The sequence below is a fragment of the Ambystoma mexicanum genome, chromosome 9 (assembly GCF_040938575.1).
Source record: "Ambystoma mexicanum isolate Mex_15411 chromosome 9, UKY_AmexF1_1, whole genome shotgun sequence".
In the NCBI taxonomy this organism is placed as follows: Eukaryota; Metazoa; Chordata; class Amphibia; order Caudata; family Ambystomatidae; genus Ambystoma; species Ambystoma mexicanum.
The window spans coordinates 363,729,172-363,744,759 of record NC_090931.1 but is presented as its reverse complement, the minus strand read 5'-3'; the positions used below and the strand labels follow the sequence as shown (position 1 = coordinate 363,744,759).

The following is a 15,588-nucleotide window of genomic DNA, read 5'->3' as shown; positions in this document are numbered from 1 at the left end:
AATGCTGTCTGCCAGGAGCTGGCCTACAGTCCTTAAGTAGAGGCTTGGCAGGCATGTAAAATGGAGGTGGGTGGAGCAACTGAGTGGCAGGGCCTGGTCACTTGACCAGCAGCCTACTCAATGCTGTCTACCTGGAGCTTGCCTACAGTCCTTAAGTAGAGGGTTGGAAGGCATGAAAACTGGAGGTGGGTGGAGCAACTGAGTGGCAGGGCCTGCTCTGTTCGTGACTTGTTGCAGCCTGACCAGGTTGAGGCTGTTTGGCTCAATCCCCTTCCGAAGTAAAGCCAGCTGAAGAATTGTCTCAGTCTTGGCCAGATATTCAGAGTCGCTCACCCTCTTGGAGGCAGGTGGCCTAGTATTTGACCATCAGCTCTGCTCCAGACACTCTATTCAGCATGTACATGTTGTCCTTTGTTATGGGGGATGGATATTTGGCACGGAGCACCTAGATGACTCTAATCACAGTACCATGCAGACTCTCAATGATGCAGCGCCTCTTCTCCCGGGCCAAAGCGCTCCAGATGTATATCATCTAATTTGTCTGGTCCGCCCAAAGTTGGTATTCTTCTTCACACCTCAGAGTTGATTTCTGCCCAGAGAAAGGTCTCAGGCAGACATAGGGTGCATGCTCAAATGTTATTGCAAAGGCCTTCTGTAACACTTCCTTGAAAGCATCCGCCTTGGAAGAAGCAATCAGTTTGGCGCCTTTCCCCTCTGCTGTAGCACTTGCACGTGCACTTGACACTTGTGAAATAAGGGGGCTTACAGGCATCTTCCCTAGGCTCTGCAGGATGACTGGGCGCAGTGCTGGGCTTTGGGCTAAGCATAGGTGGTGTGACTGGTACAATAGCCTGCAGCCCTTTCCATGTGTTCAATGCCCAGGGAGGATAAGACACTTTAGTGTCTCTCCCGTAGATGGTATGGGGAAATGTCTTCGGCGCATAGTAGACCAGGATACTGGTTCCTCCTAGGCCAGGGGCTATACCTAGGCATTTGACCTGGCCGTTTAGGGACCCCATCAACTTGAGCACTTAGTGGAGAAGCGTTCTCCAAGGGACGTCACCTATAATATAACAATGGTCAGGCTTATTCCCCTCACCCTCAGCCCAGCTGTCTACCTGAAGCCGATCCATGAGGATGGTGACTGTCTCTCAAGTGGGTAACAAATCCAGTGAAATCAAATCAAAAACACGATTATCACAATATACACAAATCCCTATCCAAACTTGCACAAAAAAACTCATTACAGGAAAAAAAGCAGAATCGTACACTAGAAATCTGTATACTACCCCGGAAGGAAAAGGGGTAGGTAAGAGGTAAGTAGATTAGGGTAATTGGTGGATTCGAAACTAAATATCTGTGTGCTAAGGATCACCCTCAAGTTCTATTGCAGGTTGATTGAAGTAATTGAATATCTGCTGGCAGCAATCACTCAAATCCCACCAACCTATCCACCCCAGTTGGCACAAATGAATGCAAAAATTGGGGGTAAGGGATGTTGATGCGCTCAGCATCAATGATAAAGTAATTAGAGTCACTAAGATGTGAGAAGTAAGTGATGACGTCAATTCAGTTGCGAACAGCCGACAGGTGTTTCGACACGCTGGTCGTTTTCAAGGCTGAATAATTCCACAAAAGCATATACAAATTAGTATGCAGCAGAAATCAGTTTTCAAATCATATGCAACATCGCAGTAGATGTTATACAAAACCATATTGATGTGAATGCAATTCAAGAATTCCATAGATAAGTCATGTACACAATAGGTATGCAGTCAAATTAGTAAATTAAGTATAGTGATCAAAATACCATACCACAGTTCAGTTTGAGGGTGGGGGAAACAGTTGATTCAGTGTTGATCAGAGATTCAGGAACAAAATCATATGAAAATGAAATTAAGTTATTATGAGTGGTACAACACATCACTTATTACAAAACAGGATATTGAGAGCCCCTGATGAATCAATCAACTAAAAAGCATGGTATGTATAAAGGTGTTCAATGTGCATTCCAAATATTGCTGGCAGGCCAAGATTTAACCATAATCACCACAGTTCACCAACATAGAATCCTGGTGCTGTCCACCTGGTACTGTCCACCTGGTGAAAGAGGAGTTTCTGTAGAAGGCAGCAATGTAGAAGGTAAGCTACAGGCCAAGCAATGTGTACACTGGTGGCAGTAGTTCTCTACGTCCACTGGCAGATGGGGCAAGTAGAACCTGCTGTGAACAAGTAGGAATGCCTGATCACTGCCCAGATGTCTATGCTGATCATGGACGGTCAACAGGTCAGCATCTCTGAATTGGGTCAGCAAAACCAGGTTTTTGAGGATATGGTCTTGGATATGGCTCTCCTTATACAACGCTCCTCCTTTCGGTACAAGTGTCTTCCATTTACGCATCAGGATGGCATGCTCTAGGTTCTCTAGACACACTCTAGGTTCACTGCTCCATTCCATTTTGGCAGGTCCAATCCCCAGGACAGTTTTCTGGGCAATTCTTAGCTCCTCCCTGGTTAATTGTGGAAGCCTCCAAGTCTCCAAGCAGGCCGGGCTACAGAAGATCTGTGAATGTCCTTTAGCCATAGGTCCCAGACAGTCAGTGCCCTTGTAAGTTGTCAGGGTCATGATTCCTTGTAGTCTGACAGATGGCCCTTACTCCGTCATGGAGAACTTCTTCCACCCAGATGATTCTGCAGACTATGGATGGGGGCATCAGCAGCAACACTGATCACTGCCCAGATGTCTATGCTGATCGTGGACGGTCAACAGGTCAACATCTCTGAATTGGGTCAGCAAAACCAGGTTTTTGAGGACATGGTCTTGGATATGGCTCTCCTTATACAACGCTCCTTCTTTCGGTACAAGTGTCTTCCATTTACGCATCAGGATGGCATGCTCTAGGTTCTCTAGACACACTCAAGGTTCACTGCTCCATTCCATTTTGGCAGGACCAATCCCCAGGACAGTTTTCTGGGCAACTCTTAGCTCCTCCCTGGTTAATTGTGGAAGCCTCCAAGTCTCCAAGCAGGCCGGGCTACAGAAGATCTGTGAATGTCCTTTAGCCATAGGTCCCAGACAGTCAGTGCCCTTGTAAATTGTCAGGGTCATGATTGTTTGTAGTCTGACAGATGGCCCTTACTCCGTCATGGGGAACTTCTTCCACCCAGATGATTCTGCACACTATGGATGGGGGCAGCAACACTGGTACTGCCTTGCCAATATTGCAGCTGGAACTGATATGCAGAGAGGGCTGCTAGCCAACGGTGGCTGGTGGCATCAGTTTCCTTGATTTCAGAACTTAGGTTAGTGGGTTACTGTCCATCATTTGGAAAAACTGACGCCCCATACACATAGTCATGACATTTCCCAATTACCACCCACTGCAGCACAAGGAATTCCATCTTGTGGTCAGGTTAATTCTTCACAGAATGGTGACGCGCTTGATTGAGTTAGGCAACCGGTCTCATGTTGCCGTTCTAATCTTGGTAGACGACAGCCCCAATACCATCCATACTGACATCCACATGAGGTTCATATGACTTCTACCGGTCTGCATATGCCAGCATGGGCACTATGGTCCACCTCTTAATCAGGGTGTCAAAAACTTGTTGGCATTTCCCCATCCAGCAGTCACCAAGTCCTGATCCGAATCGAGTGATTCTGTACTTGGTGGTATATAACGAAACTATCTTCTGGGTGGAGGCATATCCATTGGTTAGCTCCTTGAGTGGCTATCTGATTATGGCAAAGTTCACCATAAAGCATTTGTCAGAGTTATCAAGTCTTGTGAACCATGAATGCAGAGCTTCGATCTTTACTAGATTGATGGCAATACCATTCTCAAACGCAATGTGTTCAATGTACTTGATACTCTTGCGGCAGAATTGCCATTTGACCATGGAAGGTTTCAGCCCTTACTTCTGTAGTTGGTTGAAAACATTCAGAAGCAGATGTTTGTAAACCTCATCTAATTGGGTTACACAAACACTGCAACGGTCTTCTCCAATATTCACTGGAAAGTGGCAGAGGACAGTGTGATACCGTGGTAAATCAAGATAAACTCATAGAACCCATGGGGATCAGATTAAGACTATATTCCCCCAGTCATCGGGGTGAATTTGTATCTGATAGTACCCATTTCTTAAGTCCAACACACTAAACCACTTGCTCCCAGTAAGGCAGGGGAGGTGGTCTATTGGTCGAGCACTATAATGCTGTTTAATCTGTGAATGTCAATGCACATGCATAAGTTACTATTCTTTTTGTGAGTCACCGGGATTGGGGATACATTGGTTGTGTGTAGCCTGAACTACAATTTCGTCATATGTATAGCTTCACAATCCTGGAGTCAGGTTGCTCACTTCTGCTCGTCGCCTGACTCCAGCATGGGGCATTTCAAGGTTGCCGGTGTGTGGCTCTGCTGCTCAAGGTCTCCCTCCATCTGCCATATTGTTATGTGAGCTAAAACCACTCAGGTGGGTAAGGTTCACTATGGCAGCATGTTGTGAAATATGCAGTGTTGTGTATACTTGTGTGATCTGCTTTGCGGACATCACAATCATTACTATACTCAAATGATAATATTAGCTCTCTGTGCCTCTATGCAACTTCTTGGTACTTCGTGGGGAAGGGGTTCCTGGCCCCGGTCACCAAGGAGCTTCTCTGAGGAGTTCTACACTTAGGCCAATGATGAGGTGGGGCCCTCGAGGATCCCCTGTGTACTGCCTCTATGGCGAGCATGGCAAATCAGGCAGTAGTCCCCTGGCCCACAGGGACTCCAAGGACCTATTTTTTTATTCCCTATGAAGAGACTTTTTCATGCCCCAGAGAAATCTAAGTGGATGATCGTGTCTAGAAAAAGACTCCTTCTAAACCAGATAAACTGTTCTCTAGCATGAACCCTCCATTCTCGAATGAACAGTGTTTGCTCATTTGGCCAAAGCCTCACTCTGAGACATACTTGTTCAAATATTTGGACCTGAATTACAAGTGCCTAATGAAGACCCTGTTATGGTTACTAGTCACATGACATCTCGGTCAGCTATATCAGCAGTACTCAGTACTCACAATCAAGACACATTCTTCCATTTTCAGCTGAGGACCCAACTTGAGAAAGCTACAGATTTGCAATATTTGGTAGTCTCACAATTGCAAGCAGAATCTCAAAGCTTTAAAGCTCAAAGCTCTTTTCCTAGTTCACTAAGAAGTGCCTCTCTGCTATTGGTCGGAGGAGCAAATATTTTGATCAGGATGGCCAATACCATTGTTATATTTTACATCATGTTCTTCACTATGTTTGGGATTTGAATATCCTTGTAACCACTTACACATAAACCTTTCAAGCCAATGCCATTGGTTGAGTGACAGATGGTTGTGTAGAAGACAGCTTTTTAGTGGTAGTTACTTCCACAAGGGGAGTATTTGAATTAGTTTCTCTGAGCTTCTAAACCATTTTCATTTTTCCACAAGGGCAAATCAGTTTTCCAAACTCATCCAACATTTTTACCAAACTGGCATCAGACATTCTTATCAGAAGATTTATCTTTCTTTCTTTTTTCTAAATCCTACCTCTAATGAAGAAATGCTTTTTCATTCCCTCATCCCCCTGTGAGCATCAAAATTCTACCTGGGCAAGACCGAACAATCAGATCCTTCGATAGGATCTTTCCTACATATGGAGCCGAAAACACAAATTAGGAGACTAGTAAATCTGATAGATCGTATTGTGTATTTTAGACATATAGGTCCCAAAGAATTCTACCTCTGAAAGGTCTTCATGCTCTTGCAGTAAGGGCTAGGGTCACTGTAGTGGCTTTTCAAATATTATGCCCTGGTTGAGGATCTACATATCAGCCAAATGGGCTTCCATGGTGCCTTTCACAATCACTACTTAATGTACATCAGCTGTAGGGCTGAAGGTTAGGCCAAGCATTACTTCAAAACCTATTCAGTTAAGTGTAGACCTTAGGACCAACATCCTTCTAAGAGGGTATTACTTCGGATTCTCGCATAAATACGCAGGCAAGAGGATGGACAGTAGAAGCGTTTAAACTAAAGGTTACTCAGTGTAGTGACTACCATACTCTTAGTCCATTGTCCTCTTTCCTCTGTGCCTCCTCCCACCTACCCTGCTGATTTTTAGCTATATGTTAGTGAAGCCTGGTATATAGGAAAGAATTGGCCAGTGACGACATAGTGTAGTGGGGTGCCATACCTTGCACATGTACCCTGACTTCACTTTTACAATTAAGAGGTCATACGTGCACCCCCATCCCCATCATACGGATATCCCAGAAGTTTAGACGAAAGGGGACTGTGCACTGGTCACTATAGTGGCTAACATCTACATTATCCCATACATCTGAGCTCTCAAATAGATATCTGGGCACTTGGAATGAGACTTGGTGTCAGGATGTGAATCCTACGTGATTTCACCCCGTACCCTCATTCTACTTACTACCTCAAGCCAGCTACCTTGCCCTTCCTTCCCGCCAGAGCTTTGTTCCCACTGTATCCTTTGGCATCCTTACACAATGCTAGTTACCTACGTTGTCGTACACACTACAAATAATAAACAGGGAGTTGCCAAGGTGGGATTATTCAAAGAATGGCAACCTGCATGTAGCACAGGATCAGGAGAATTTGGCAACAAAAGGAACACTGGTGCAGAATGCTCATTACAGGGCATGAGTGTTAAAGGGAGTGTGTGGCTTTATTATTGTTACTTTCCTTGTGGACTATCACCCACAGTAATTTAGTACATGTGCATAATACAGCTTCCACCTGCAACATGATATTCCAACCAATAAATCGTTCTGGTCACATAATAAAACATTGTAAACAAAAGTCTGGTAGCCTAGCTCTGCTGATTTCAGGTTGGCAGAAACCTTGCCTAGATTTGTGTGAAGTAATTCAAGGTTTGTATCTGTATGATCTGGAGTTGGTATGTAAGACACTAACTCTCCCATGTCTTGTTCTTTCTCCGCTGCTGACGGGACCCCGGATCTGCAGAAGAAGATCATGATCATTATATGCTGTGTGGTGCTTGGGGTGGTCATTGCCTCCACGTTTGGTGGGATTTTCGGATAGGTGCTCCCATATCTAAGCTCTTTGACCGTAAACGAGAAGAGAAAGATGCCAATGTGATGCTGTCCTTCCAGCTGACGCCAACTGGAGCTGAGAACTGCACACAGCCTACTTAAACAAGAGAGACCGTTCCTGCCGTTGGAATGTGGATTTCTTATGCATGACATTCCTTTTTGTAACACGTTGTGTGTCTGTATGGAGGGTCTGGGCGGAGTTGGTCGAGGTTTGGACTGAGAGGAGATTGCATCAGATGCAAGTCATTTCAGTGAAATTGACAGGTTAGCATCCTTTGCTCTCAAGTTGGATGCAGCTGACTTAAGTGGCAATTGACGTGGCAATTTAAAGTGGATCCAGCCGACCTGTTCCCCTGATCCTGTGTCAGTTTGCCTTCAATCCGTCTGACAAATGACCTCTAAAACTTGAGGTGGGTTAAGATAGCCCAACCAGTTAATGCAACTACTGCAGAAAAATGTGTGCAATCGGCACGTTATAGGTTTGAATCCCGTTGGAGGCGATTCAGACTTTGTCATTCTAAGATTGATGTAATAGGGTATATTGAGTTCAGTACACAAAGCTTGCATTATCAGAGCCTTGACACTTAGATGATGGAGCAAAATATAAAAGATGAGATGTTATTCTAACTATTTTGTGATTTGGGACAATTTTATGTAGACCACATTAAAATCCTGTTGGAATTAAGCAGGCGCCAGGATCCAAAAGCCAATGTTAATCATGTTGACTTGCGTTGAAACTGTTGGTCAGTCCAGCAGTGTCACGCATAGAGTCTAATGGAGCTCAACCAATGTACAGCTGAGTAAGATTAGGCAGGGATTGCTTGCATCCGTGAGTTGGAACACACCGTTTGCAAAGAACCCCTGCAGGTGAATTATGTTGTTCCTGTACGCAGGATTCATAAAGGACGGTAGAGTCAGGATATATCAGAAATGTATTCCGTCCATCCTTGTGTGTGTGTGTATGTATGTGGGTATGCATGTTTGTTAATTACAAGATATATGCAAAGAACGGGTGAAGACTGGGATCAGAGTGCGATGAGGGGAACTCCATATATAGTTTGCAGTGCAAAGGCATTTCAACTGTTACCAAGGACCAACACACTGAGTCAGAAATCGGTGCTTCCCAATCTTGCCATCTCGCCCATTGCCACAAAGACCATGCCTCATCTTTCACCTCACAATTGGTTTCTCTGCATCTCCTGTACTGTGGCATCAGCCACTTATTTTAGGATCTTGAGGGAAGGAGGGTCTTTAAATGAACGTAGATCCATAATATGAAAAGACTGGGTATTGTGATTGTTTTGCTTAACACAGGGATTCCGTTTTTTTAAATGTTAGCCTTCTTTGCTGATCATTGTGGGCCTATAGTGGGGGCGTGTGAGCCCACTTCTGCAGACAAAAGGCCTTTTAGTCAGTGCTGGCTATCACCAAAAACTGGGCTCAATATGCAATTATTTAGATTTGGTTGAAAAAGAAAACTGTCAATGTATACATGGTAAGCCAACCTTAAACTAAGAACTCATAATCGTGTTTACTAAGCGTGAATAGCATCAGGTGGACTCTTGCACTGAAAAAGTCTTGCACTAGTCCTACGACAATTGAAGAGTGATCCTGTTATTCTCAAGATATATGAGTGCCATAGGGCATGGGCCAACTGCCACCCCCTCTCACTAGCGGTTCTCTCCTGCTGAACATTGGTTGCAGAGTGCCTGACACGTGTTCAGACAAAAGGGGCTGTCCTTATACTGTACACAGCTTTTAAGTCTGGAGAAAGGCTTCAATGGAACTATGCTGAAAGATAGGCCTCTTCCATTCAGAGATAACCACAGGCTCTAATCATTGTGAAGCCTGCCTCCACCTTGCCCCCCCCTTTCGTTTTCTCAGTAACCGCACCTATTTGGGGTGGGTTGGAATTTCTCCATATACTGCCTAGCCATTTTTCTATATAAATTCATCCTGAATGCTGTTAGAAGCTTATGTATTTTTTTTCAATGACACTTCCAGGTATACATGTGTTCCTCTATTTGGTAACGAAAAAGCACTGCCAAATGTGTACATTCCCTGCCAGGGGCCCTTGGAGAGGGGTGCGCAGTGTTGAAGTACCAAGAGGACACAAAAGAAAGAAAATGCAGACAAATCTGGGGTTTCCTTTTCATTTCTTCCCAAAGAGTATGTGTTCCTCTGATAATTATACATGTACAGCAAGCAAACCTCTCCCCAGCCCTGGACTTCTCTCTGGTGTCGTTACCCATTTTAGAGCACCCCCAAAAACTACACTTGAGTTCTGGGTTTATTTTTATTAAAGGTAGATATGGCACCCCACAGGTGGACTCTTGCCTCAAGAACACAGCCCCAATTCTTAGCATTGTCTCTGAGCTTGCCTTTTCATTGTAAACTATTCCATTTCATAGTCAACATATCCAGTCCTTTGTGTGAGGTGAGCAGCAGTCGAGCAAAGTTTGTATCCACCAAAATGGAAGCTTAACAGCCCAAAAGGGCGACCTATCTATGCATCGCACGCTGTAAAAATCAGCCGTAGAATGAGAGGATGTTCAAAAACACTGCCATGCCCCCAATCAAAGATCCTCAGTTCAAGATCTCTTGATCTGGTGAATGCCCTCTGGCAATTACTGAGTAAGTGGAAAGGAGCATGAACTTAAAGAAAGCCACAGCACTCCTTTTGGATATACGGGGCACAGCCTGATCCCATGCCTTCCCCAGAGATTAGAGGCTTTCTGGGGCACTTGTGGACACAGGTTTAGCGGTACTTGTTGTGCTAATTGCTATTCTCTTTTAGGCTTTTAGTGTGCCACATTGTGGCTAAAAGTGAGGTTTCAGGCATCATTTTGCTATGCTTACTGACTACTTCCTTTCCAGGGGCAGCCAGGGCCGATTCACTATAGTTTGAACTGGAGCAAATTAGAGATGCCTGTGAGCATCTGTGATTTGCTCCTGCTAGAACCTTATACCTGATTCACAAAGCCTAAAACTGGACCAACTCTGGAGAGGGGCGGAGCATCTGAGATGCCATTCAGAAGATCTTTGAGGATCGCATTTGTAGCTGAGCATCTCAGAAATGCTCCAGGTTGAGCCTTTTTGGATCATGTACAGGGTAGCAGGTGCAAATCAGAAATGCTCATGTGCATCTCTGATTGGCTCTAGTACACATGTCTGAGAATCAGCCAGCCTCTGCTAAACTGCCCCCTGATTGGGGCAAGGGAAACAGTGCAAGAGATCACCAGGAGCAATCTGGGAAGTGAGCACATGGCCCGGAGCCATGGCAGATGCAGCACCTGCTCTGTTCCACACTAATACGGGATAGTGAGGTCAGTGCAAACAGCCTTCAATTAGGAAAGCCTGCCCGTCCACTAAACTGCAGTACAACAAGAGCAGATCAGTAACAGATGTGCACTGTACAAATAACCCTATATGTGGGATTGTGGCTGAAGGCAAAGCATAAAATGGCCCATAACAGAGGAAATATAGTTTATTAGCACCTGGGGAGGGGGAGGCCAATCAGGTTGTTTGGATCGCAGGCTGAATCCCACGATCCAAACCCACGTTCCAAGCAACCTGAAGGCTGTTCTCACCTGCTCAGCCATCTTGCCCCACCCTCCCCTTCCCTCTGGTCAACTCTCCCTCCTCACCCCCTTCCTCCAAAACCACGTACCTTCTTCCTTGGGTGGCGCAACGTCGCCGCCCCTGCTCCATGTCCCGGGCCTCTATGGAAATGGAAGAGGGCCTCTGCATGGAGCACTACATGGAGCCCGCCTTACATTTCCACGGTGGCCATTTTAGGTAAGTTTTGGCCCGCCGGATCGGTTGGTATCGGTGCTGGAGCCCATCGTTAAGTAACTTGAGCCCGATCCTTTACCACCGGATCCAACCCGCTGGAACGGGTTTTATTGCTTAATGGTATTCTGTGTCCATTGGCTGTCTTCTGTGAAGCCTGCAGGTTCCAAGCATTTCCGTATTTCTTGAAATAGACACAAAGAACAAGTTGCAGTTCAATTTACATTATAGTAATGACAAGAGTCTTGAGTACATTTAGAGCAAAAACATCAGTGCAGTTTTTTAAATATTAATCTTGACCCCTCAATGAAATTAATACCATAAAATGCTTTATGGTTGAACCATATATAAACTTTTTTTTTAAATGCAAAAAATGACAAAGTTAAGTGAGGGAAAATTAGCGGTCTTCAGCAGGACTGAACACACTGCCATTACAGTAGACTTCAGAAAAAAAGGAATTCGCAGAGTAGGTTATGTTATGCTAATGAGATTCAAACTCTGCACCTATGCCATTTGCGTGGTCTCCAGTCGCTCTGCCAGATCTGATAGGGAGATGGGTGAGTTTCGTTAATACGTAAAAAGCCATGAACCAAAGCTTGAGATCATAACAAGTTCTTGACAAAAAAGAATTTTTAGTTAAGTAATTTTGTGGCTGTTATGCAGTTGATAATAGTATCAGAAATCCCTTACGAGACGGGTAGTCATAAAGGTTTTTAGGATGATGCATTAGAAAGGGTGATTAAGCCCTAACAATACAGGGAAAAGGGGAACTGCCCTAATACATCAGCATAATCTTTGTTATGCTGAGTCCATAATTATAGTGGGGTAGCCCATCCCTACGACAGCTCCACTTGAACACAAGAAACAAGCCAGTCCCATAATGGGGTGGTTAATAAAGGCACGCCTTGTCCCCTTACTTGTCATATGATGTACATTAGCAAAAAAGACGTAACATTCTGAATCATTTAAGGTTGCGAAAGAAGAATAGTAGGACTGGGATTGCAAAGATTCTCAGTAAATAAGAAGACTGGTAAATCATTAGGGAATTACTTTTTGTCAATTTCTTAATTACTGAGGACATAGCAAGGGGGGAATAACAGATTGTGATGCAATATGGACAAGAAGCACATAAGATGCAGTCAGTAGGCCTCATTACGCGGAAGGAGGTAACCATGCCGCAATTTGCGACATGGCTACCTCCATACCGGGTCCGGGTTCCCTGAATGGGGAATACCGGGCCATTCCAACCTTGGAAGGCCCGGTATTTCCCCATTCAGGGAACCTGGACCCGGTCCATCCCCATTCCCATTTGAGATCCCATAGGGCTCAATGGGAATGGGGAGCATGCTAACAATGGGCCCGTTAATGACGGGCCCGTTGTTAGAAGCTGGGCTGCTAGCGGGACTCGCTAAGGACGCCTGGTTTTACCGCGAGCAGACCTCATCATGAGGCGGTAGGGGGCTAACGGGGCCGGCAGCTCTACCGGCCCTATTAACCCCCTACCACCAGGGTCATAATAAGGCCCAGTATCTCAATTTATTGAAAAAGGCTTAATCAATTTGGAGCCTGCTTGAAGAATTGCAGAACCAAAATTCTGAGGAAAGAGGTCACCCACATTGAGTTTATGTCGGTAAATAAATGTGTAAGGGGATGTCCAAGTGGAACTATACACATGTTGGCATTTGAGACCCCTTTCATTTCTGCCTAAGAGACAGCAATGAGCTGAGTACTGTTAATCTAAGTTCGATTTAATAAAGAAAGGAAAGTTTAAGATGATCATATATTGTGGCAATCATCTGTGCAATGAAGCAGCTGATGATTTCTTGCCATTATTACTAAGGCCAAAGGATAGTAAAAAGCATCACAGACTGTAAAGGAGGAAGCACAATCAATGATACATTTGTAGAGCCCTTCCAACATCAAGAGAATGAAGACAATGCCCCTCATTTCGAGTCCGACTGATGCGGTGCTGGTAAAACCAGCAGGAGCCTGCCGGACTCGTGGGGATTTACCGGCGCTGGACTTGCTGGACCAGTAATTCCGGTGCCAGCATTTCGTTACTCCCCATTCCCGTGGAGTCCAGACTCCACGAGAATGGAGATCGTGGAAACACTGACACCATGCGGTAATGGTGTTGGTGTTTCCGTGGCCGGTAGTGTTACGCCTGCCAGGTCAGACCTGGCGGGTGTGACGCCACACGGCCACAGAACGCAGAGTTAGCCGGTCTGGAAAATGGTGCCGGTACGGTTTTACCGGCACCGTCAAATCCGGACCGACTAACTCATAATCAGGCCCAATGATCAGAAGGGGAAAATGATAGTAAACTAATCCCCTGATCCCAATGTAATAGGAAATAACCTTGCTAAGGAGAGAAGGGGTGGGGCTCAAAAGCTAGGCAATATGAAGGAAGCAAAGGTGTGGCTGAGAGCAGACCAAAACACCCAAACGTCTGAACTGACGAGCGGAGGTTATGGTGACGAAGATCATTTTCAAGTATGGAACTCGAAAGATACCTCTTGAAGAAGCTCAAAAGGATCTTCTAGCAAAGCACTTAGTACCAACAGGAGATTCTATGGTGAAAGTGAAAATCTAGCCAGAGGACCAGAGGGAGAAACCCCTTTAAAAGACATGGGTCATATGGTTCCACTGATGCAAAATTCCTCCACGGTTCACCAGATGTACCAGTAGTCAAGAAAACCTGAAACCTCAAAGGCATAGACTGAAGCTGTGATTCATCTTCACTGCTACTTAGATACTTGGCTCCTTATTGTATTACCAGCTTAGCTTTCTGGGATTCACGGCTCCTTATGGACACCATTGGTTATTCCTCCATACAGCGCGAGCCCCCTTAGTTGCACTGAAGAGGGACTCTGCCTATACGCTAAGCAGTCGGTACACCCTGTCCGCATGTTATTCCCCATCTGGTCCGATTGCTTTTCTTTGTTAAATATAAAATTTTGCTCTTGGAAAATAGAGGTTGGCATTGGAATTAAAATGCCCAATCGTCTTTATTTCCGCGCCAGCTGTGCTGCTGCTGATATGACGTTTGCAAGCATTAGCCTTTGGCCGGATTGGTGGTTGGAGCGGGCATGGCAGTGGTTTTCACACACTCAATCTTAATCTGTTTCCAAGAGGAGATAGAAAATCCCAGGTCATGTGTCTTATTGCACTTCACTTTGGACTGAACAATTAAAACTCTGTTGGTGCTACTTCAAGACAAACCGGTACCTGGTGTGTTAGACTCTCTAGAAAACCCTACAGGGAGGTGTTGGCTGTCCAACACAATTTCTCTCGTCTTCCCCAAGTTGGCAGCTCCCAACCTGCCATCCCACAGCTGAAAGGGAGACCCCGACCCCCTGACCTCCAGTGCAATAAATGTGGGACACCTTTGCATGATGCCAAGTTCCAGGAAGGGATTGTTTGTGCTCGGAGAAAATATTTCCATTTTTGTTGGAAGATAACTGTCCTGTTTTTTTGCAATTGTGTTGTCCGAAGTGCCACGTGAATCCCCTCACTTTGTGCTGAGCCTCATATATGAATGCAGTATTCTCCTTCCCGTCACCCCCAGGCCCCACGAGAGGAAACGGCAGCTTTTAAATGTTGCTTTGGTCTCCTTTTTGTAATGGATCTTTTTCAGAGTGGATGGTTTTGGATGTGTAACCTTGACGTACTGTTGTTCTAAGTGTCCTTGTTTTTTACGTGACCTGGGCTTGCTGCGTGTTAAAGGGGGTTTATAACGTCTGGTGTTGCCTTCTTTCTAAGACCTCTCCCTGCCAAATAACCCTTCCCACTCAGCTTTTCAAGTAAACAGCTTCCAATTTTGTGGACTTTTTATGTAGAATAAACATTTCAATCTGTTGGTACCCTGACTGTTTTCTTTTCACAAGTGTGAGAAAATGCACCCCAGCATACCAGCGTGAGAATCCTGGTCATCTGTGTCCAACACCTACGCCATGCACCCTTCACGTGATAAAACACCAAAACATGCAACGAGCAGAGTGGGCCACCACCTTATAGGCAAACAGGTGCATCTTTAAGTCGATTAAGTATAGGACTTGCTCCTCACTTGAGCACAAAAACATTGCTTGATTTAAACTTATTTTGCACTCTACGCAGAAATGACCCAAAAAAAGACCAGCGGGGGGAAAAAAAGGTACACACTGAAACATTCTACAAAACTTGCTTAAATGTTTATGCATACAGTGCGCACCTAACAGCATAAAAAGTGCTACCAACTCAGTTTTCGTTATTAACTTGAAGCATCTGCACTGTAGTGCCTCAACAAAACAAAAAATGAAAAAACCTTGCAAAAAAGTTATAAAGAAAAATTGTTTGTAGTAATAAAGAAAGATTGTTTGCAGTAACAAATGTGGAATCTGCAGTTTCTTACTATGAGTAAGCTCTGCGTAGCAGCTAGAATTATGAGCAAGCTCTGCGTAGCAGCTAGAATTATGAGTAAGCTCTGCTTAGCAGCTGGAATTATGAGTAAGCTCTGCTTAGCAGCTAGAATTATGAGCAAGCTCTGCGTAGCAGCTAGAATTATGAGTAAGCTCTGCTTAGCAGCTAGAATTATGAGTAAGCTCTGCTTAGCAGCTAGAATTATGAGTAAGCTCTGCGTAGCAGCTAGAATTATGAGTAAGCTCTGCTTAGCAGCTGGAAATATGAGTAAGCTCTGCTTAGCAGCTAGAATTATGA

General features: G+C 44.9%; 1 protein-coding gene across 2 annotated transcripts in view; it reads left to right on the top strand.

Moving 5' to 3' along the window:
• The window catches only part of STX1A (syntaxin 1A), a 907,227-nt gene extending 892,471 nt beyond the window's left edge, over positions 1–14,756 (top strand). Inside the window, exon 11 of one of the 2 annotated variants that reach the window (XR_011274587.1) lies at positions 7,013–7,043. Coding sequence is in view for 1 of the 2 variants with exons in the window: in XM_069614796.1 (XP_069470897.1) it covers positions 7,013–7,090 (78 nt within the window). In the remaining variant the exon portion in view is untranslated. Of the gene's footprint in view, positions 1–7,012 lie in introns of both variants that reach the window. The other variant, XM_069614796.1, reaches the window with a different exon arrangement.
• Positions 14,757–15,588: the final 832 nt, after the last annotated feature.